Below are 23,202 nucleotides of genomic sequence, written 5' to 3'. Positions count from 1 at the left end.
AGCTTTATTCCACTCATAATATAACAACAAATCAATTTGTTTTCTTAACCTCCTGAAATGAAAAACGAGGTAAATTTATTTAGGATTGCTATATTTTATTCATGATGTTTGACTGAGTACTGGGTACAAGTTGCATTTACAGGATACATAGTAAAACTCAGTAGCACAAGCAGTGAAGAGTCATCAAGTCCACGAAGTGACTCACTAATGTAAAGTGAACAGTTATATCTGTTTAAGGTTTGCCAACATTAGCCACCAAAGGGTAAAGGTCATACAAAGTGAGGCTGTGTTGCAGCAGAACCCTCGAGTGTCTTTTGGCTTATTTCACTTTCCATTTAAATGAGCGAGAATGTTAAATTTGGTTTCAAAGTTCCACTTAAAACTTTAGAAATCCTCCCATTGATGGTTGTTCGCACCAGCAAAACATAACTCAAAATGCAAATATGTGTGTATGTGATACGATACTCAGAAGGATTTAGAGGTTGACTGACTTTATCTCCTTGGGGGAGAACTGCGAAACAAAAAGTACTGTGAAAGAGTGAAAGTCACATGACACCTGAACACACAGACATGCTACACTAATTTGTATTAATCTATGATGTCCATAACTAATTAACATCCATAAACCATGCACTTACAAATCTTGTCCAGAACTTGCCAGAACTTGAAATTGTCTAATATTTCTATTTATTTAACAATACATTTTATTATATTATTGAATTTAATAAACTTAGAAAGCATCACATTAATGTTGTCATGAGCCACCTTTGTATGTTACTCATTGATTTCCATGATGGTGGACATGAAGAACTTAACATGAATGTATTCATATTTAAAGAGTAAACAGTGTTTCTTTCTTCACTTCAGTCTGTCCATCTTGCGGTCCTTGTGTCATGTCTCACTCTGTCAGCTGGCAGCTTTTAAGTCTTGACATTCATCGGTTAGTTTGAGTCTTCTAAGTTACTAGTACTGAGTCCAAATTTAAAACAGTGCATATTAATTGGCTAAGACTCCATTACAACCAATCCTGGGTCTGAATGGGTTGAATCAATGAGTTGTTACAGTAGGTTTAGATCCAAATATCAGAGGGACACTGTGGACATTGTTCTGTGAAGTACAATCATATTTGGTTAAACAGATGATGAGATCACGAGATGCAGCGGATGAAGAATAACTCTGAATGTTAGTTTGCACTCTTGCTCTCCATCTCATGGAGGAAAAAAAAGAATCCTCATTTTAAAATGCAAATATTTCTAATAATGTTCTAGAAAGCAGAAGCTGACAGACCCGAGAGACAGAACGTGTGGTGGCAGAACGTATGATGCCATAACGAAGAAAGACAGAGAAAAGTAGCTCAATATTTGATGCCAAGTGGTATTTAAACTGGCAAAAAGACAGACAATGGAGACAATGAGATTGTCACTGAAATTCATCATTTATTTAATGACAGGTAATTATATTATAATTCACGTGTTTTTATTTGGTAAGTGAAAAAAATATTTTTGTCAACAAATCATTTGACAGTGTTATGAAGAAATAACTTCTTGTTTTACAACAGGTGGTGTGAGATTATCTGTCTCAGGAAACCAAGGAGGACATGTTGACTTAAACTGTAAGTACAATGAAAGAAGTACTTACAGGTACTTTACTTTTTCCTTTCAGAATTTCTACTTTCTACTTCTTCTTGACTACAATGCAACATTAAAAGTGTACTTTTACACCACAGCATGTATCTGATACTATACTTATTTACTTTGCAGTAAATTAATGTACATATAAAACATAACCAGCTTACAAAATAGGGTGCATAGTTATCGATTAAACTATCTAGCTGTATGGTTAAAGTTAGATTCATCATAATTATATAATAATAGTTTACAGTTAAATAATGTATCTTAATTATTTAGCTATTCCACTATCATTGATGGGGTGCTATACTGCTTACACACAGTGTGGGTTATTTCAAATAAGACATTTATGTGTTTGTGGTAAGAAAATTTAAAGAAAAAATGTAATTCATCATATATGTCTTTTAGACTGGGATGACATTACATCAGTGGCAATACACCACAGTACTGGACAGACTGTCCGAATTGAGTGCACCTATCCAAACCACCATGAGAACAATGAGAAATACCTGTGTAAGGGGAGGAACCCTTTCAACTGTAATCGGCTGATACAGACAACGGAGCAGGAGAGAGATGTGGTTAATGGCAGATTTCATATCAGGGATAACAGAAGGAAGAAGTACTTCTATGTGAACATCAACAATCTGAGCACAGACGACGCCGGGTGCTACTGGTGTGGCTCCAGCAGGACGGGGCAGCGAGCTGGATACACCAAACTCCTCCTCTCTGTAGGTGAGTACACTGACAACTTGTGTGGGATACTTTAACAAACAAGTATAACTTATTCACTGTGTACCTATGAACCAAATGAGGCACAATTATTTTATCAAAATATGTCTGTGCTGCTGTTGATGAATAGATGTGTAGTAACTTTGCAGCGTATTACTATTGACCTATTTTAGAGGTCTGTTCATATTGTTTTTGTCTCACACGGCTGCATAACTGAGCTAAAACTAAGTGCAATAACACTAGCATACAATAAGTACTAGCATTAAGTAAATACTTGTACTTTACTTAAGTATATCAATGTTCTGCTTGTTAGTATACAAGTGTACTTTAACTTCACAACATCTACTGACTATTGAGCTATAGTAAGATACTTAGATTCAACATACAAAACACAAAGTACTTTTACATATTTCCATAGATGATAAATACTTGTAGAGTGGTTAACATGTGCTTCATTTGACGAGCTGCAACAGGAAAGTTGAGCAGCTACTTGATCGGAGTATACAATAGAGGAGCAGATCTGTTATACCAGCTATAGATATATATCAGACAAACAACTCAAGCTGCATGTGTGTAGGCAATTTGAATCCAGGGCAGTCAAGGATTCTGCCACAAATGATACAGACCATAAATATTATAAACAATTACAATTTATTTCATGAAAATCTTAAAGGTCATAACTTTAAAATGCTACATGTTACCACATCAGTAATAAAGCTAAAATAATGTAATTAATTGATATAATAATATAACAATGACAGGGCCATTCTGCGTCACAGGTCACAATGAGGTTTTGTTTACTTCTGATACGTTAGGTATATTTTGCTTCCAATGCTTTGAATGGGTTTGAATGCAGGATTTTGTCACATCTCTAACCTTCTAGCTTTTAACTCTCACACAGCTGATAGACACATCACAATCAGAAGATCAGACCCTCCAGCTCTGCAGGCAACCGAGTCATCTACAACCCGTAAAGTTCTCCATTCAGGTGACCTCGTGACCTCCGGTGGCCGATTGCTACTGCTAACAAACAGCTGCTGTTCACACCTCCCTTCATACGCATCACACTTTCACTGAGCAAACACACACCGACACAACCTCTACTTTACGCTGACAGCATGTATTCTTTAACAGCTTAAACTGTTGTCTCTTGGTTGCAGATCTGATTGCCATTGTGGTAGTGGCTCTGGCGTTGTTACTGATACTTGTGCTTGTATTTATACTGTGCAGACACAGACTCCCCAGGACACAAGGTGAGGGTTGGAAATTTGGCCCAAAAAAATGATGATGAATAACTGAATTAAAGAGGCAAATCTACATGGAAAGCTTAACTTGAACATGAATTTGACTATCTACTCAAATGTTCTTGTTCCCAGTGTGTTGTGCCGCAGGGGGATCATTAGAGCAGAGGACAAACGATGAACACGACACAGAGGTGTGTGTGTGTGTGCGTGTGTGTGTGTTTGTGAGTTTGCATATGCGCACAACAATTACATCTATCACACTACTCCCCTTCTTCCTTTGCAGGAAAATCATGGTGATCACCACTATGATGAGATACAGATGCTGAACCAGCAGGCGAGCTCAGGAGACGCACTGATGTCTGTTTATGCAACTGTTGACGCTCCCACGGACCAGCTCCACTATGCCAGCATTAGTTTCCAGAGGGACCGTCATGGGGGGAGGGGGAGGGGGAGTAGCTTAAATGTAGCTTAAACAAGTAGTTTAAGCTACATTTTTGACTGATGGACCCTATAATTTTGAATAAATAGTTAGCTAATTATTATACCTGTTCATTCATTATTATGCGGTGTAGCTAATGATGTGACTTATTAATGTAAATGTGCTCTGAATATGAGGATATATATTTGGTTTGTGTCAGCCATTGCGAGTGAATCTTCGGACACTAATTCTCGTATTTTGAAACCAATGCTGGTGGTTGCTATTGTTTTTAACTTCTTCTGTGAACAAACATAATGAAGTGACATGAAACATCCAGTTTCACCACTTTCAGTTCATGATCCATTAAAGCTCATGAGTGATGAACGGCCAGTGGACATCATATTTGTCTTAAATACAGAACATCTCGTGCATGTGAACACGTGTCACCGCGACCTTGTGTTGCTTTGCAGCGCCCTCCTCTGGTTGATCAGGGGATCAGCAGGTGGTTGGCTGGTGTGACGACTCTCAAGCGTCAGTTGTCACAAAATATGTTCAATATCCACAATGACCTCCACCTGTTACAGAAATAAACGTGATTGTCTATTATATTCACGCCTAATTGGTGTTTTTGAGAATCATTTATGGAATTTCATAGTGGATTGTAACTTTGTCAGATATTATATTGTTTTGTTCGCTTCAGACACATTTCTACATTATTGCACAAAACGAGGACTGTTGATTTTGTCCCCATCAGTTACAGTGAAAGTCCATTTGACAGACAGCTTGGTAACACTTTCTATAACGAGCAAGCCCAAAATAGATTATAAACATACTTATAATGTGCTATCATTTTCTTAAAGCACTGTAAGTCATAAGCACTCAAACATATACATAATGCTTTATAACAATAATCATAACACTTCTATTATGACTAACATGGTCAAACAAAAAACACTTAGAGTTAGTTAAAAAATCATATTATAATGTATTATAACAGTGCTAAAAATGCATTTAAAAATATTACAATGTATTACCATTATGGGAATTATAATATACTATGATACTAAAGTGATAATTATTAAGTATTATGATACTTGACTTAATAAGTAATTATATAATGCTTATTAATGTGTTGATGTGTGTGATTATTGTTATGAAGCATTATGAATATGTATAAGTGCTTATACTTTGTGAGTAGTACTTTATGAGTATAACGCATTATAAGTATGGTTATAAGATATGGACGTCATGAAGACTGTTGCAGGACGAATTATTCTAATAAGAAAAAAATGTGTTATTTTGCAAATTTAAGTAAAGAGTTAATTTGCAAAAACACCTATTCAAAATGATAGTAAAATAAAAGAACCCCTTCAGATGTTTTGTCATTTTTTTTCGGATTACAAGTCCAAAAACTGTATTGTAAAACTGATGACATGTATATTGACGTCCCAGCTGACCAATGAGAGAGGAAAGTGACGCTGGAGGCGGAGCCACAATCTCCGGCGGAGGCTGGGTGTCGCCTGACCGGATGATGACAGAAGTTTTCGGTTTATTGTTGCTACTTTTATCATGCACTCACTCAGATAATAAGCTCGCCAGCTCTCTGACCGCAGTCGGGACTGTTGACTCTGAACCTCTTTGTGTTTCCAGTAAATAAACTCTCTGAGGCGGCGGCAGACTGCGGTGACATCTGGGAACTTTTGGTTTGAAGAGCGACCCCTCGGCTCTTATTTGACCGGGGAGCAGAGCAGGATAGAGCCCGCTGGGCTGACCGAGGTGCCGCGATGGGAAACCGGGGGATGGAAGACCTAATTCCCCTCATCAACAAACTCCAGGACGCCTTCAGCTCCATCGGCCAGAGCTGCAACTTGGACCTGCCGCAGATCGCGGTCGTCGGCGGCCAGAGCGCAGGGAAGAGCTCCGTGTTGGAGAATTTCGTCGGGAGGTTGTACCGTTAATATGGATTCATCTGACGATGTGAATGTGATTTGTTTCCCTTCTTGGGACTGCAGTTTGTGGCCCTTTTTTTTCTTTTAAGACAAACTACCCCGAGTTTTTTTGCGTAAAAGTCGCCAACTAAGCACTTTGTTACGCGCTCTGCTTGTCGGTGCCTCCCTGTTCCTCACGTTTTTTTTCTTCTACGGAATCTTTCCATTTTGGAGGCGAGCTATTTATTCTCTGTCCACAATAACGCATGTTAAGCTGAAGAAAACAGCAGTTGATTGAGAGATAAAAACTCGAAATGTGTTAGTCTCGAGCTCCTCATCCTAAATTTATAAGCATATCACTTTAAATTAGCACTGATCTGTTCAGTCGGTGATTCATATCTGGCCCATTCTTTCAAACATTGACAACGGGTTTTTCCTTGAGACTGCTTGCAGGCGGTTGTAAATACATCTTTATAGACCTGAAATGACAAAGGTCAGGTCAATGTTTTACTTTCAAGGGCGAGGTATGCTGCAAAAAGATTGTTGGCAGGTATCATGAGGTCACTGCCAAATAGATAAATAGATAGGAGACATCACACATGAAAACGACAGGAGTCTGCACTCCCAGCATGCCTGCACTGCTGAATGTCTTCGTGAGGTTGATGAATGAGTATAAAGGAATTTGAATGAGTTGCGTGGCAAATAAAGGAAAACCAACAGTTCCGTTAATGCAATACGTTAGGATCACTCTGCTTAGCTTATACAAATATAGAAAATAATTACTGAGACAGTTTGTCTGGCAGTTAAAACAAGCCTTGAGGAACATCTATTTGTTAGGAAAGGGAAGGGGAAGAAGCCGCCACACAGGCCTAATCTACTGAAGATATCCGGAGCAGCTTTGTGTTTGTATCTCCTAGGGAAGGTGGCCAGAAAAGGGAACACTTGACTCGTCTACATGATTTCACTTGTTGTCCAAGAGATAGGGAATGTTGATTAGCCCGCCATGTCTCTTTTTTTTCCTGTTGCCTTTTGTCTCCAAGTCCCAAGCAGTGGCTGGGGGAGACAGTAGGGGCATTGATGCGTTTGTGCTGGGGTCATCAGTGATGTCACCAGCTGCACTGTCATGTGTATATGACACACTGGGTACCAGATACCCACAGAAGGCTACTTAGCTGTTTACGTGTTTGTTAGTGACGGTGGCTCGTGAGGTCAGTTTCTTCTCTTATTTTTACTTGTGTGGGTTTTAGTCAGTCAGTGCTGCATCTCGCTGTTATTTTTGGGACCTCTCCAATGGATCACAGGATTAATCTGCGGGTTCATAAGATGATTAATGAGATCTACAAAAGAAGACAACAAATATAATTATTTCTTTTGTTTGGGAAATATTGGATGTTTTTCAGTCTTTAGGACTTATCTGAACAATTTAGGTTGTTTTGAGTGGAAAAATCCCTCTTTGTGCTCATAAGCTGGGACAAGGGGTGGCGAGGAGCCACTGCTTCATTTCCAAAAAACCACACATGTTGGGAAGAGGTTACAGATTATTGGAGGGTTTTATTCATTCAAATGTCTTTGATTTCAAATGTCCAGGAGTCGACATTGGAAAATGTAGCTGTGCAATGAAAGAAAAGAAAATTCTCACAATCAAGAAGCTGAAACTGAAAAATATTTGGTATTTTTAACTGAAACAATTAATCAATACTCAAAACAGCTGTAGATGAATTTGAAATACTAATCAATTAATCCAATAGTTATTTCAGCTCTAGATGGAAACATATATATATATATATATATATATATATATATATATATATATTTTAAACACAAAAAGAGCCTACATCCACACATTTAAGGAGCTGTAACCAGTGACTGTTTAGTTGGGATGTTTACTGGCTAAATGACACAATGGTTTTATTGATTAACCTTCTTGTTGGTAAACGTATTATTCATGTTGTGCTTTCATAAGTGACAGGAAGAGATGAGGAAAGAGGATGGGAATCACTGTTGTGTAACATCCTGACTGCTCTGTCAGCAGTGGACAACGGGCACAGTGTGTGTGTGTGTGTGTGTGTGTGTGTGTGTGTGAGTGAGTGTGTGTGTGTTTGTGTGTGGCCTGCTTGACTTATACTGAAACTCAACTCAGTCGTTGCTGCTGACCCGGCAAACACAGAGACAGAAGGACAGACAGCCACAGACATATTCTCATCGTAGCCTGGAGAGATGTGTAGTCAGTGACCTGGAAATGATCACAACTCTATTGAACACGAGTTTCCATTCTGATGACCACCTATGTGATGAGAAGGGGAAACTGAGACATGTTTCTTTCTCTTTGCACCATTTATAATGAACTGGGTTGTAAGTCGATCTTTTCCTTGCATCAATAATGCACCTGTGTACTGAGGATCAATTTGAGAGCTTGTGCTCTTATTTTGGTAGAAGCTGACACACATTCAGTACTTTGACATGAAGTATAACAGCTAAGTGTGAAGGAGATTCTTCCCCAGTTCATATTTATTTGCTAAAAAAGAGTATCATGTTGCTGAATAATTAATCAGGGATCACTGTGAGTGCACTTGATTTCTCTTGCTCTTATTTTAACATTTGATGTGACCGATTGTGATCATATTCTTGTCCCAAAGTGGTCTGTTTGTAGTGAACCTTTCCTTTCATTTTCTCTCTCAGGGACTTCCTGCCCAGAGGATCTGGTATCGTAACGCGTCGTCCTCTCATCCTCCAGCTGGTTAACAGTAAAGCAGGCAAGTTGTATACACGAGTCAAACACTCGGGACACTTGTGTGTGCTCTTAAATGCAACAGTTAGATTGTGAGCACAACTTAGAGACCACGTAGTCGTATAACCATCCAAGTGTACACAACATGTTTCACACAAGCTTTCTCAGAAATGTACAGTAAAATCCAGATTATTGGGAGTTTACTAAAACATGCTTTATGACGTATTTTCAACTGCCCCTCTTTTTCCCATCTTGATCTGTCCCCAAATTTAAAGTATCTGTTTCTATATTCATCGCCCATCCATCACTCGCCCTCACTCCTCCTTCTCAAACTCTAACTTCTCCATGTAGAGTATGCAGAGTTCCTGCACTGTAAGGGACGTAAATTTGTGGACTTTGACGAGGTCCGTCTGGAGATTGAAGCAGAGACCGACCGGATCACCGGATCCAACAAGGGCATCTCCTCCCTCCCCATCAACCTCCGTGTATACTCTCCTAATGGTAACACACGCACGCAGGCACGCACGCACACACACACACACACACTTTCAACCTCTAATTGATTTGTCTCTTGCCGACTGCCCCATCAACAACTCTCAGTGCTGAATCTGACCCTGATCGACCTGCCGGGGATGACCAAAGTGGCCGTGGGGGACCAGCCTTTGGACATCGAACACCAGATCAGGGAGATGCTGATGCAGTTCATCACCAAGGAGAGCTGTCTGATCCTGGCCGTCACCCCGGCCAACATGGACCTGGCCAACTCCGACGCCCTCAAGATTTCCAAGGAGGTGGACCCTCAAGGTAAGGGGACCTTGGGAGACTTTGAGGCCTCAAGTTAATCTGTATGTCCTTTGATACCTTTTCTCTAGATTTTTTTTCTTCTTTCTAATCTGGAACAAAGCTAATTACTTTTGGCTTTATCTTGCGGCCATTATCACTCTTCTTTCTATTAATATTTACCTTAGTGCAGAGGCCGGCTCGTCAGAATAATTAACAGTTACGTTATTAAAAGACTTCATGGCAGCATAGATCTATTGAAAAAGATTAGTCGAGATATATTTAAATGTAATCACCTTTGGCCTTCTTTCATTCAATCCTGAAGATGTTATTAAAAGTACAGGTGTGTAATTGTAGAATATATCATAACTACAGCTTAGCAGTTTTCTACATCTAATTCCTTCATCAGATAGAAAAATATAAATGTGTTTAATACTTTGGTTTATGACCAAATACGTAATTTTTCTCAACCAGTCTCAGCTGTCTTTGTGTTTATTGCTAATGCTAAGCTAATGTGAGCATTTTAATGAGATAAGGTGGCGAACAAACATGCACCTTTTTCAGCATGATTCTTTGTGCAAGCATTTAAGTATTTATATAATACATAAACTCAATAGGGATTTAGACAATTATTATAATTTATTAACGTAGACAACAAAAAATGAATATGCTCCCTCAAAGCCACCCAACCCTAGTCAGACAACAGCAATTTTACCTCGCTGATTGTTGTGGAACACAAAATGAAACTCATCAAAAACACTGTTGAATGAATAATGAGTAGCATATTTTTAACCACTGAAACATTTTCACTGTATAATTTAACTACCTAAATAATATCATAACATTATCTTAAAATCCAAAAATCCCTGTTTGACGTTTGAATATAAGAACTTCAGTATCAACAATGAATCAAAATATCATGTTTAGGTCTACGGACCATTGGTGTGATCACCAAGCTGGACCTGATGGATGAGGGGACGGACGCACGGGACATCCTGGAAAACAAACTACTGCCGCTCCGCAGAGGTGAGACCACACACACACACACACACACACACACTTTAAATTCTCAACAGTTCTCAACATGGCGACGGCTAAAAGCTAACGCTGCTAACAACAGCGCCAGCTAACAGTGTCTGTATTTCTCTTGAGGTTACATCGGGGTGGTGAACCGCAGTCAAAAGGACATCGATGGAAAGAAAGACATTCGCGCTGCTTTGGCTGCTGAGAGGAAGTTCTTCCTGTCCCACCCTGCATACCGGCACATTGCCGAACGCATGGGCACAGCACACCTGCAGAAGACCCTCAATCAGGTTGGACACAGCGATTTATGGCACGTCTTCAATTGTTCCTCAAAGTTGTTTTGCGTGTCGATAAACTAAAAGAACACAAATCCATTGAGTAAGTAAGTGTTTGTGTTTTAACCTTTTTATCTGTTTGTCATATTGGTTCCCTAAAAAAACCACCCATTATTAAAAATAAAAACACAGCATTAAAATGTATCTTTAAGTCATATAAAAAATATGCAGTTACTTATTGTATAACGTTTGTGTCTTTCTTTCCAGCAACTTACCAACCACATTCGTGACACGTTGCCAGGGTTACGCAGTAAGCTGCAAAGCCAGCTGTTATCGCTGGAGAAGGAGGTGGAGGAGTACAAGAACTTCCGGCCCGACGACCCCACACGCAAGACCAAGGCCTTGCTCCAGTCAGTACATACACAGACCGACACACGCAGACACGCAAATACAGTATTTCAAGAAGTTATGACATTTTCTGTCTACTTCTTGCAATGTTTAGGATGGTGCAGCAGTTTGGCGTGGACTTTGAGAAGTGCATCGAGGGATCTGGGGATCAGGTGGACACCTCCAACTTGTCAGGTGGAGCAAAGATCAACCGCATCTTCCATGAGCGCTTTCCCTTTGAGCTTGTGAAGGTGACTTTTTTCTATTTTTATAAATAATCTTTTATAAATTAAGTAGTCTGGTAGTGCTTTTGAATGTTTTGTATTCACAGTACTGATGTTGCACTATTTACAGTTTTACAGTAACTATGTTGCCTAAGCTCTCATAAATCCAACGCAAAGCAACACAAACCACAAACCTGTCTGGCCTCATGTTTGCTGTGGGTCAGTGTATGCTCTCAATAAGTAGACTTCATTTTGCACAGAACAAATCAGATCTAAGCTTTTTTTTTGGTCCTGTGTCTTAGATGGAGTTTGATGAGAAGGAGCTGAGGAGAGAGATCAGTTACGCCATCAAGAACATCCACGGAGTCAGGCAAGCTGGCCAACGTTGCATCACATTTTGCACACATTTGTCTTCGCTGTCTTTAAGTCTGCCACCTTTTTCCCTGTTTATTCGTGTCCATTCAGCTCTATAAAGACGTACAGTCTTCTTTGTCTTCAGATGTTAATGTATTGTTAATCCTATTTTCCTGTGTTTTTGTGTTGAAGTGACTATTGGCCAACCATTTTTTAAAATTGGTCGGGTATTGAGTGACAGCGCTGCTCGACGGGCTGCAATGTAACACAGAGCAACTGTTCACGGTCAATGTGCGTCCACAAAAAGTATTGCTAAGTGTCTGACAACATTATGGAAAGAAACCCACGTAGAAACAAAACATTTGTCTTCAGCTTTAGCTTCATCCGGCCTGTTTGTTAATATGTGTCTCGCTTAGTGAGAAGTCTCGTTCTGAAATCTTCTGTTGAATCCATCAAAGCTAAATATTGACTTGACATTAAACATTTTAGATAACACCGAGCTACACTTTCTGTCCTCCAACACAACAAACTCTGACAACACCGTCACTCCTCTCTCAACAAGTCACATGACACAATAACAAACAGAACGGATCAAGTTAAAGGGAAAGAAAATGATTATATTATATTTCTCTGTCGGGTCCTTTCCATAATGTAGTCCATGGGTAGGCAACCTTAGGCACGCTTGAAGAAGAAAGTTTCTTGGAATAGTTGAAGTGCCCTCTCATCCGAGAGTATGGGTCAAATGACCTCTTTCACAGCCATTGACAGTTGTGCGGCTTGTTATTTACAGTAGTTTAATTTATGTTTTCCCCAACCCACATTCCATGAAGACCCATCCTATCCTTTATAAGGTTGGCAGCCTTTTTGTATAGTGCTCTGAAATGAATTTCCATTGTTGAGTAAAATTACAGATCTGTTGTAGATTCCAATTCCAATGGTATCATAATTAAACCTAGTATTATCCTTGATGTTGATATGGTAAAACCGGCACACCATATCAAAAGGTTATCAAAAGATACGTAAAATAACAACCTGAGCTTTCCAACAAGCACTCTTAGTGGCTGTACAATGATGGTGAGAAATTGCCCCGTGTGATAACATCGCAGCCCATTTACTGGCTCCCGTCTGCAGCGCTGTCACTCAATACGGGATCAAATCAAATAATTGGTGTTCCACATTAGTCATTCAGACACAAAAACATGGGAAATAGGGTCCAGGTTGAAACATACCAAAGAGACCCTTTAAGTGTGTTGTCTCTTGTCTTTGTTCTCTTTCATCCGTTTAATCTGTTTCTTTCGTCTCTCCGGCTGCTTGTTGGCCTCATAGCGGTCTTTCACTCTATTGGTTCCAGTTTTTCTTTCACGACTCCTCACTTGGTCCTCGTCTGTGCGTGTCTGTCTCTTTCTCTTCCTGTGTGTCTCTCCACTCCCCTCTCCTGCTCCAAGTCTCCATGTCTGTCTTGTCTGTATGTCCTTCAGGACAGGCCTGTTCACACCAGACTTGGCGTTTGAGGCCATAGTGAAAAAGCAGATCATTAAGCTGAAAGAGCCCTGTCTGAAATGCATCGACCTGGTCATCCAGGAGCTCATCAACACATTCAGACAGTGCACTAATAAGGTATCACTGCATGGTCTCCTGCCTGGTACTCCATACACACCACAGAGACCAGCTAACCGTAGAGCGGCCAGAGGCAGTTGTTGTAGAAAGCAGCCGTTGCAGTTTTTCCACCATGTGCATTTGGACATCATTTTGGCATCTTGACATGAAAAAAGGGTGTGAATTCAAAAGGAAAGGTTGAGTTTGTATAGTCCTGCTTTGACATTCACTTGCATGAGCGTCAGTGGATGCACTTGAACGTCCTGGCTGTACTGCGGTGCGCTGGAGTTGGGTCTCTGAGAGGCTGTGTGGTTAGAAACAGACGGGCTGTTACATGTTCCTGTACGGCTTCATTACAAAACAAGCTGCAGGTTTTAGGCTACAGCTGAAACAAAACTAGTGCCACAGTAGTGCTTTGAGCTAAATGCTGAGATCAGCACGCTGACATGACGATGGTGAGCAGGTATAATGTTTACAATGTTCACCATTTCATGTTAGCGTACTAACAATTTCTACACTCAAAGTAAAGTATTGGGTCAGTCAACATTTTGACCAGATGGTGGCGCTGTACAAGATGATATGGCATGGCTCATAAGCTGTAACATACACATGGAAAGTAGGCTGAACATGTGATAAACACCTGCAGCTTGTTTCTGTTCTGTACATGAAGTAGAACTAACTAAATACCTGTTTTTTTCCTCATATTCTTCAATCTCCATCATCATTCTTTTCCTTTTTTGAGACTCTTTTTTTCCCAAACTATTATTCCTGCCACTGTTCCCTCTTCCCTCATTATGGCCCATGCTACACCACCTCCTCCTTCACCTGACATTAAACCTCCAACTCCCATGATGCCTCACCACAGGACAGGCCTGTTCACCCCAGACTTGGCGTTTGAGGCCATAGTGAAAAAGCAGATCATTAAGCTGAAAGACCCCTGTCTGAAATGTGTCGACCTCGTCGTCACCGAGCTTGTCACCCTGATCAGGAAGTGCACTGAAAAGGTAAACAGGAACAGCGGAGCGACAGATGAGTACACAGAGCGAGAGAGAGAGTGAAGGGAAGAAAGACATATGAGTGATGGAGAGCAGTCAAAGAAAGAAAAGGGGACTCACACAAATGTAATCAACTAACTTGTCACTGTCTCCTATTGTTAATCGTTCCCCCTCACCGCTGCTTGAAGGCTTTACACGGCACACGCCCCACCAACCTTACCCAGTGGCTCCCTAATGACCAATCCACTCTGATCCTGGATCCCAACCAGCTCACTTACCCAATCAGCACTGTAATTGGGGATTTATGTAACAACCCCTCACCCTGCCTCACTTATTAAATCAGATCCCTGCTCTCACAGTAAGACGTTTGGCTGCTTAAAATGGCACAACTGTGGCTGTTTCCCACCCTGTCCTGTCAAGGGAGGATTTAATGCATTTATCCTCTGATACACTTGTTTCTGCCCCACTGACACCAACAATGTAACTCCCCCCTTGGAGCCCGACTCCAGCAGACCCTACCAAACCCTCATCTCTTTCTGGACTTTAACCTGATCTTTTTTCCCCATTTCCTCCCTGATTTGTTGAGACTCTGTATCAGCTTGAGATGATACTGTGCTAACGCTCACTGTTTTCTTTCATTGGTAACCGCTTGATTGCGATCACAACATCCATATTGAAATCTCAAGCTGATATGGAGCTCATTAGTGCATGCCTCCACAGTCTTAATGTGTCAAAATGTCCTGCCTCATGGTATGTTTATACTGTACCTTTGCCGTCAGTGGATGGGTGTAGCTCCTTATGAGGATACTTAGTGTTTGCAATGTTGCGTAAGTCTATACATATGTGTGTCCTGTAATCACGGTGCCTGCAGCAGTGTGTGTGTGTGTGTTTGTTGTCTGTGTGTGGGTCTACAGCTGGGATCCTACCCTCGACTGAGAGAAGAGACAGAGAGGATCGTCACCACCTATGTCAGAGAGAGAGACAGCAAGACCAAAGATCAGGTGTGTGTGTGTGTGTGAGTGTGTGTGTGGGTGTGTGTGTGCGCGTCTGTGTGTGTGTGTGTGATAGAGAGAGAAAGATGCAGCCCAAGTTCACCTTGTTGTGTACATAACATGTTTAATGATCTGTGTCTCAGGTGCTGCTGTTGATTGACATTGAGCTCTCCTACATCAACACTAATCATGAGGACTTCATTGGCTTTGCCAAGTAAGATATTTACTCAAGATATCATTAAAGAGTTTCATTAGGATCAGAGATGGAGCTCTCTTTCCAAATTATTTATAGCTGAAACGAGTAGGTGATTAATTGAGTAGGCAATTGACAACTTTTGATTTTCTGTTAATTATTATTTTTCATGTAAAGATTTGTTGAAAAGAAAGTGAGATGTTGATGCTTTTCTTTGCCACATAGCACACAAAATCGTTATGTTTTACACTGTCGGCGAATTTTACTAATGGCTATAATAATAGATACATTTTACTTTTGTCAAATATTTTGTTAAGAAAAAAGTGAATCGGCATAATAATTGATAAATTAATCAAAGAAGAAAATCATTATTAGGTGCTGCCTTATTCTCTTCAACATCCAGCCAGTCAAAGCGTAGAGATTGATGAATCCATCTGAAATTATTCAAATGTTTTGTAGTGCTGGAAGAAATTAAACAGTCTTAGTATTTATAGAAAGACAAAATAAATTAAACCACCATTACTACAGCCCAATCATAAAGACTTTTGAGGCCAATGCTAATATTGATATTTGAGAGTTAAAAAGATGTAGATAAAACATAATTCATTAATAATCTCACAATAATACCTAACCACAAATTGTATTTAAAAATGCAGTCAACATTACTAAGAATCACTGTACAGCCACACTCCTCCTTTAAAGGCTTAGTTCTGTTTGTATACACTTGTGTTACTGAACGGTGAGCTGTGCTAATAACTTATGAAGAATATGTCCCTACACATGAAACACTGATTGTTTCATAGTTTTTGCTTATTAGCCTACAAAAAAATAGAATTATTTTGTAACAACTATCCTACATCTGTGACATGAAAAAACAACAACAAAAAACAAGGCAATTCAATATTTGATAATGTGTATTGTATATTATTAAAGAAATTATTGTTTTGTTAATTGCTGTAAAGATGATTCTTTAATTGTTATCTTCCGACAAAAATTTGTGATGGCCAATTTATCCCCATTTCTGTAATCATATAGACCAAACAAACACAAAAATGAACTATCAGAAATATCTAAATAATAATTGAATGTTTCTCTTGCAGTGCTCAGCAAAGGACTACTGCTAATGCCACCAAGAAGAGAGTCATGCCCAATCAGGTACCTCGCCTGTTTCCACACAGACTCCATATGAAGCCCTCACTGCAGCGTCAGAGCAGCTGCTTTCTCCTGCTGTTCTTTTATTTCTTATTCTCTCTGTCAATGTCTCAGCCTGTCTCTCCTGTCATCGTTTCCCCTTTGTTGTTGCACATTTTTCATACTCTTGTCTGTGCCTCTTGTTGTCTTTGCTCTTTATTTCCCTTTCCTCTTTCTCCTCTTCTGTTCCTGCTTTTTTCTTTTGGGCCAGGGAGAGATTCTTGTAAGTACCCCCCCCTGCACCTCCACTTGAAACACTTCCTCTTTGGGTGGGTGGGGAGTCAACGGTCATTCAGGCCATGTCGAAAAAAACAAGATTTGGGCTCCTTGATGAAGAAGGGGGAAGCGAAAGTGTTCCATTAAGGATGTATCATGAGAACTGGATACCATGTACTAACATGGCAGCCAGTTTTGAAAGTTTCTCACCCAGCAAACAGGACGAAATATCGCTCTTATCATACTGTTTTGATCCTGTATTGTTTTTATTTTATGTGGGATATGGTGGAACATACGTAGCCTGTCTTGTTATGTCTCTGATTCTTACACAGCGGTGTGAACAAAAAACCTGCGTGGGTCACAAAGTAAGCCGCAGCCAGCTGTTTGAATTCATGATATGACTGACATTAAACTCAGCCTGCAGACTCCTTTCAAAATCAGCTGTACATCGAGTTTATTCAACTATCAAATACATGTGCACAGACATAGGTGGGACCTGGTTCAACTCCTCCATCCGTTCATTCTCAAAGCATAATGTAACCAGTCCACTCGTCTTCTCTGTGTCCCAGTATAACTAATCCATTTGTCTTATCTGTGTCCCAGTATAACAGTCTACTGGTCTTCTCTGTGCCCCGGTTATAACAGTCTACTGGTCTTCTCTGTGCCCCGGTTATAACAGTCTACTGGTCTTCTCTGTGCCCCGGTATAACAGTCTACTGGTCTTCTCTGTGCCCCGGTATAACAGTCTACTGGTCTTCTCTGTGCCCCAGTATAACAGTCTACTGGTCTTCTCTGTGCCCCGGTATAACAGTCTACTGGTCTTCTCTGTGCCCCGGTTATAACAGTCTACTGGTTTCTACTGGTCTTCTCTGTGCCCCGGTTATAACAGTCTACTGGTCTTCTCTGTGCCCCGGTTATAACAGTCTACTGGTCTTCTCTGTGCCCCAGTACAACAGTCTACTGGTCTTCTCTGTGCCCCATTACAACCAGTCCACTTGTCTTCTCTGCAGCTTCTTTTGTGCTGCAGCTGATGATTTACTTCCAGTTTATCGGGACTTTTGTTCGTACTTTAACGGGGAATGTAGCAAAGTACAGTAGTTGTGATCAAAAGCGAGTAAGTAAAATCACAGAATTTAAAAAATACCCCCAAAAAACAAAAAAAGCAGTTTGTTACTTGTTACCACCTCTGATCGTCCCTGTGTGTCTGTTCACTTTGTCTTCCTGTCCGTCAGTCTGACAGAGAGAAGGACGCAGAGAAGGTGATTTTCATTGGAGCCTGTCATGTGTTTGCAGTCTCTGCGTTTGTGGTGTATTTATGGGTTGATCTGACTGCACTGTGCTCTTTTTTTTCTCATGAAGAATACTGCTGCACCTGCATGGCTGTTGTGCTGTATAATGATGTACATACACTATACTCTGCCTTTCATGTGTTTCTGGTAGTCAGTTTGCTTTCTGGAGATGTGTTTGTAGTTTCTTCAACTGTTGGGCTCTCACATGCAGGTGATCCGCAGAGGCTGGCTCACGATCAACATCAGTATCATGAAGGGGGGATCCAAGGACTACTGGTTCGTCCTGACTGCTGAGTCTCTCTCCTGGTACAAAGATGAGGAGGTGAGGCTGCTTATGGGACAGTGAATGCAGGGAAATGTATTGTTTACTCGCCTTATATGTATGTGAAAGAGAAGAAGGGGCCTTGTTTTCAAAGACGATCTGGTGAAGTAAAGAGTTATTACTATAACGTGACATTAAGTCTGTTGTCATCACATGTCACAGGATCTTGTCGTACTCACTTGAAGTTGCTCTGGTGAGTTGAAGGTGTATTTGTTCTCGCCTGCCTTCTTTAATATTTGTTTTATCAGGAGAAAGAGAAGAAGTACATGCTGCCTCTCGACAACCTGAAGCTGAGAGATGTGGAGAAGGGTTTCATGTCCAGCAAACAAGTCTTTGCTATCTTCAATACTGAACAGAGGTGTGGATGCTGTGATCCTCTAAAACAATGGAGTTTAAAGTGTTCGTCTCTTCTGATATTTGGTTAATGTGCGTGTGTGTTTTACAGAAATGTTTATAAAGACCTTCGTCAGATTGAGCTGGCATGTGACACCCAGGAGGACGTTGACAGCTGGAAGGCTTCGTTCCTCAGAGCTGGTGTTTACCCAGAGAAAGACCAGGTACACAAGATGTAAATAGTGCAGGTGCCCCACAAGTTGTCTTTACAAAGGGTTCCAGTATTTATTTAAGTGTGCTGTAAGGATATTTAAAGATACACAGCACATTGTGACTAATGTTTACCAGAGAGAGCCATCAGCTGTTTGCATTTATTCAGGTAAGATTAGTTTGTGAACATAGTTCAGAACTCAATTCTTTTTTTAATGTATTTTGTGTTTCCTTTCAATTTAAATGTTTTTTTTAGCAACACTGTGTTGCACAACCAGTTCATTCATGATCAAAAGTACTGCTGTGGTGTTGTTAAAAGGCTAAAACCAAGAAAATACATCATTAAACTGCATTGCTGTGGACACGACCACTGCTGCAAAGCTTAAGTATTTACCTACAACAGGAACGGGCATATCAGTCCACCATATAAAGTAAAAGAAAAGACATTTTTAATTATTTGTTTTAATAAAAAAACCCAGCTAAACTGCTTAATCAGTACTGTGCATTAATTTTCATTTCCAACCAGAACGAAGTGCACAGACAAAAACTGATTTCTCACAAAATAGTGTCTAACGTGGGCAGACAATAGTGTGAAAATACATTTGAAGGGATCACGCCAACCTCACATCTCTGCGTCTGCATCCCTCACATCTCCTTCTCTGGTCTTGATCTCCTCCAGCCTGAGAGCGAAGATGCGATGAACCCTAGCGACACCGTTTCCATGGACCCGCAGCTGGAGCGGCAGGTGGAGACCATCCGCAACCTGGTGGACTCGTACATCGGCATCGTCAACAAGTCCATCAGAGACCTCATGCCCAAGACCATCATGCACCTCATGATCAACAGTGTATGTGTTCTGTCTCTTTTACCACCAATCACACTCTAGATCTAGAGAGGTATGAGATGGAAGGTCATTTACCAATAACACTCTCTCTCTCCTTGCTATCTGTCTGTATTAACTTCCCTTCTTGTTTCCCATCTCCAGGCGAAGGACTTCATCCACTCTGAGCTGCTGGCCTACCTGTACTCGGCCGGGGACCAGGGCAGTCTGATGGAGGAGTCGCCAGAGCAGGCTCAGAGGAGGGATGAGATGCTGAGGATGTATCACGCTTTGAAAGAGGCGCTGGTCCTCATAGGAGACATCACCACCACCACTATTTCTACCCCAGTGCCTCCACCAGTAGAAGACAACAGGATTTCCAAGGACCCAAGGTGACAAACATGAATCAACACAAATGCATCGGCCGATAATAAAATAGTAAAACTAGGTTTGAGGTATTGTGGGAACAGAGTCACCATTATATACTTTGGCCACAGGAGGCCACTGCAGATTTTTCTAGCGTCCAATGTTCTGATTGTTATGTATCCTGGTAAAAAAAATAATAAATTGCTGTTATGTGTTAGTCGAAAAAACTAAATTACGATTGGCCAAAAACATCTAGAATCAGTCGAGCTGTCGCATTCAGTCAACAGCTTGCAGACTTCTGGCTCTTAATCAGCATCACGTTATTTCTACACATATTTACACGCGCACACCAAAATAGCTTCAGATTCATGCTCTCAAACTACTCTCAAAGAATATGTACTTGTATTTAATAATTCATCCCAAACTATAATCATCATCTTTGCATAAGCCGGCAATCAAAAATATGCATAAAGCTATAAAGTTGTCAGAACACGTCAATCAACAGACAATATAAAATAATTATATAACGTGACTCTTTATTCAAAAGCGTTCTGTCTCTCTGTGTCAGTCCCCCACCGGCGTCCCGCCCCGCCACAGCAACAGTGGCCCCTCCCAGCCGACCCCCAGGGGTGAGGGGCCCCACCCCGGGCCCTCCACCCCCTCTCAACCCCTCACCAGCATTCGGAGCACCGCCCGTGCCTTCGCGACCACCGGGCCAAACGGCCTACGCAGGCGATCCTAATTCTGGTATTGTGCCTCTTGTCCCTTCCAGGCCGGCCCGCGTGCCTCCTGCACTGCCGCCCGGGATTCCCAGGTACAATAAACACACACACACACACACACACACACACACACACACACACACGTGTTGGCTTTTGTGTCTTTGGTATTGATGGAAGTTGTTGGGACAATTGGGAGTGCTGGTAAAGGGTTGTCCTGTAAGCTCTGGCTTTTGGTGTTTTGGGAATCTTTGGTGCATGACTTTCTAAATGATATTATTCCTTGCATGTTTCTTCTCCCCCTCCCTATCTCATCCTCTCTCTTACTGCAGCAGAAGACCTCCGGCTGCTCCCAACCGACCCACTGTCATACGTCCTTCAGAGCCCTCCCTGCTTGACTAGAAACCTTTCTCTTTGTTTACACGTTTATATTTCTCCTGAGCAAAAATATTCATCATTTCTCATGAATAGTCCTATAACTACAAACTTTGTCATACTGTAACTGGTAATCTGATGCTGTTTCAGTCTGTGCATTTCAAAAACATTATATATGTACTTTCGACCTTTTAACAAAGAATATGGGGACATTTTCTGCATTCAGTTATGAAAAGGGATCTATTTGATGATGTTATGATTATGATTGCCCGTAATCTTACACACTAAGCACCTCATTAAGTAAGCAGCACTTTTTGATAAAGTCTTTTCTTTCTTCATCGTTGGTTGATTTTTCAAAGCTTTCAAATGAGCTTATTAAATTTAGACTGGCCAATGGAATTTGTATGCTTCAATATTTCTGGCTAATTACTTTATTAGAAGATGTTTCAGTTATTGGTTTTAGTGTTTCTCTCGTGGACCAATTAAAATGAGGAGGTAGGGTGCGGCAGAGTCTTGTAGTGTATTACTGATAATCATGCAGTAGTTCAGGACATTGACATCCAACCACTGCTCATTCTTAAAGAAACATGTATCCAAGTGCCTTAAGCAAAAAATATTTTGTAATTACTCCTTTTAAAAAAAAAAAAAGCCATAATGAAAGAAAAGGCTCCTGCTTGGAGAAGGGCCATCAGAAGGTGTATGAAGTGATGGACTCAATAAAGGAATAGAAAAAGAAGGTGTGGTGGCGGGAGCTTGTTCTTGCTGTTCGATGTTCTTGGCTTCATTTCTTTTCTCAAATTCTCGTGCACCTCCAAGCCTTTCTTTGTCTTCTTTGTTGTTGGATCCGTCTTGTCCATGCATGTAGTAGTACATGTAGTACATGTAGTACATGTAGTAGTACATGGACCTGCTGTCACCGTATGTGACTGTCCACGTACAGTTCAGTGAGTGTTACAGAGTCCAGGACCTTTTGACTTGGCAAATGGAGACAGCCGTGCAGAACAAGAACGTTTCACTTTTCTGTGCGCAGCCTGGCATGAATTCCCCCTCCTTCCTTACTCACTGTAAGATGGAGCTGTGGGTTACCGTGGCAACCACTGTTGCCAATGGCAACACCCAGTAAAGACAGTGTTGCTCATTCCTTTCATAGAGCCGAGCTGGAATGACTGAAGGTATTCAATCTCACTCCTGTGCTCGAGAGACCTTTTCCTTCTCCGAGGTGTCTGTCAGCTGCTGCTCATCCGTTTAAGAACAGAAACTGAGCAGAGAAATCTTTGCATGGTTTTCTCACACAGGCGACCTCTACACGTCCCATCTCGTCCCAACCACTGGTGAAGGAAACTCAGATGTCGAGCACTCCGACTTGGACTTGGAGCTGGAAGAGTCTGGCTTCAGAAGTTCAGGTGTACCAAAGTGTTAATGTTGTCCAGAGCTGTTCCCATGTCCTCATTCTGAAACGTGATGCTTTGTTTTTTATTAGACATTTAAGGAGGGAAAGATGCAGGATGGATGTGGCTGGATCATCTTCTATGTGTTAGGTGTGTAACTGATTGCCTCTGTACATACAGGCGTGTTATTAAGCTTACACTGCATTTTCTAGTATTTAATGTAGATCAATAATCAAGTAATACTTTGTCTCATAATTCCTCACTTGAAATGTCTGTCAAATCTGAGGGTGGGTGAGTCAACAAGGAAATGGGAGAAACCATTTGTGTGTCAAATTAAAACGTCAAGTAACCTCATCATGAAATGTTTTTTCTTTAGTCTAGTTATTGTTGTACATTACAATAATATAATTAACAATTATTGTGTTCTTATATTGCTAGATACTGTACAATCTGTTAATTATTACTATGAACTATACATT

The 23,202-nt window shown here is 40.8% G+C and overlaps 2 protein-coding genes across 5 annotated transcripts; both read left to right on the top strand.

Moving 5' to 3' along the window:
- The first annotated feature begins 40 nt into the window (after positions 1-40).
- LOC117746050 (CMRF35-like molecule 5) lies at positions 41-4,605 on the top strand. The gene is made up of 7 exons (XM_034554887.1): positions 41-1,450; positions 1,559-1,612; positions 2,037-2,360; positions 3,259-3,345; positions 3,518-3,610; positions 3,734-3,792; positions 3,885-4,605. Exons 1-7 carry the CDS (start codon positions 1,402-1,404, stop codon positions 4,071-4,073), a joined length of 855 nt encoding a protein of 284 aa, XP_034410778.1. The 5' UTR covers positions 41-1,401; the 3' UTR covers positions 4,074-4,605.
- A 927-nt stretch (positions 4,606-5,532) lies between these two features.
- Positions 5,533-22,071, top strand: LOC117726156 (dynamin-2-like). 4 transcript variants are annotated; one of them, XM_034526463.1, is made up of 20 exons: positions 5,533-5,964; positions 8,627-8,700; positions 9,027-9,176; positions 9,276-9,479; positions 10,383-10,481; positions 10,608-10,768; positions 11,021-11,163; positions 11,256-11,391; positions 11,667-11,734; positions 14,180-14,318; positions 15,224-15,310; positions 15,445-15,515; positions 16,595-16,649; positions 18,402-18,512; positions 18,761-18,870; positions 18,958-19,069; positions 19,735-19,902; positions 20,041-20,267; positions 20,810-21,055; positions 21,296-22,071. In XM_034526463.1, exons 1-20 carry the CDS (start codon positions 5,804-5,806, stop codon positions 21,360-21,362), a joined length of 2,589 nt encoding a protein of 862 aa, XP_034382354.1. In that variant the 5' UTR covers positions 5,533-5,803; the 3' UTR covers positions 21,363-22,071. The 4 variants fall into 4 exon arrangements, with proteins under 4 accessions (XP_034382354.1, XP_034382270.1, XP_034382436.1 ...); XM_034526379.1 differs by having other exon boundaries at positions 21,293-22,071; XM_034526545.1 differs by lacking the exon at positions 14,180-14,318 and adding an exon at positions 13,197-13,335.
- Positions 22,072-23,202: the final 1,131 nt, after the last annotated feature.

Source organism: Cyclopterus lumpus, chromosome 1, assembly GCF_009769545.1.
Source record: "Cyclopterus lumpus isolate fCycLum1 chromosome 1, fCycLum1.pri, whole genome shotgun sequence".
NCBI classification, from domain to species: domain Eukaryota; kingdom Metazoa; phylum Chordata; class Actinopteri; order Perciformes; family Cyclopteridae; genus Cyclopterus; species Cyclopterus lumpus.
Note: the sequence above shows the minus strand (reverse complement) of the source record. Positions and strands in the feature narration are given on the sequence as shown.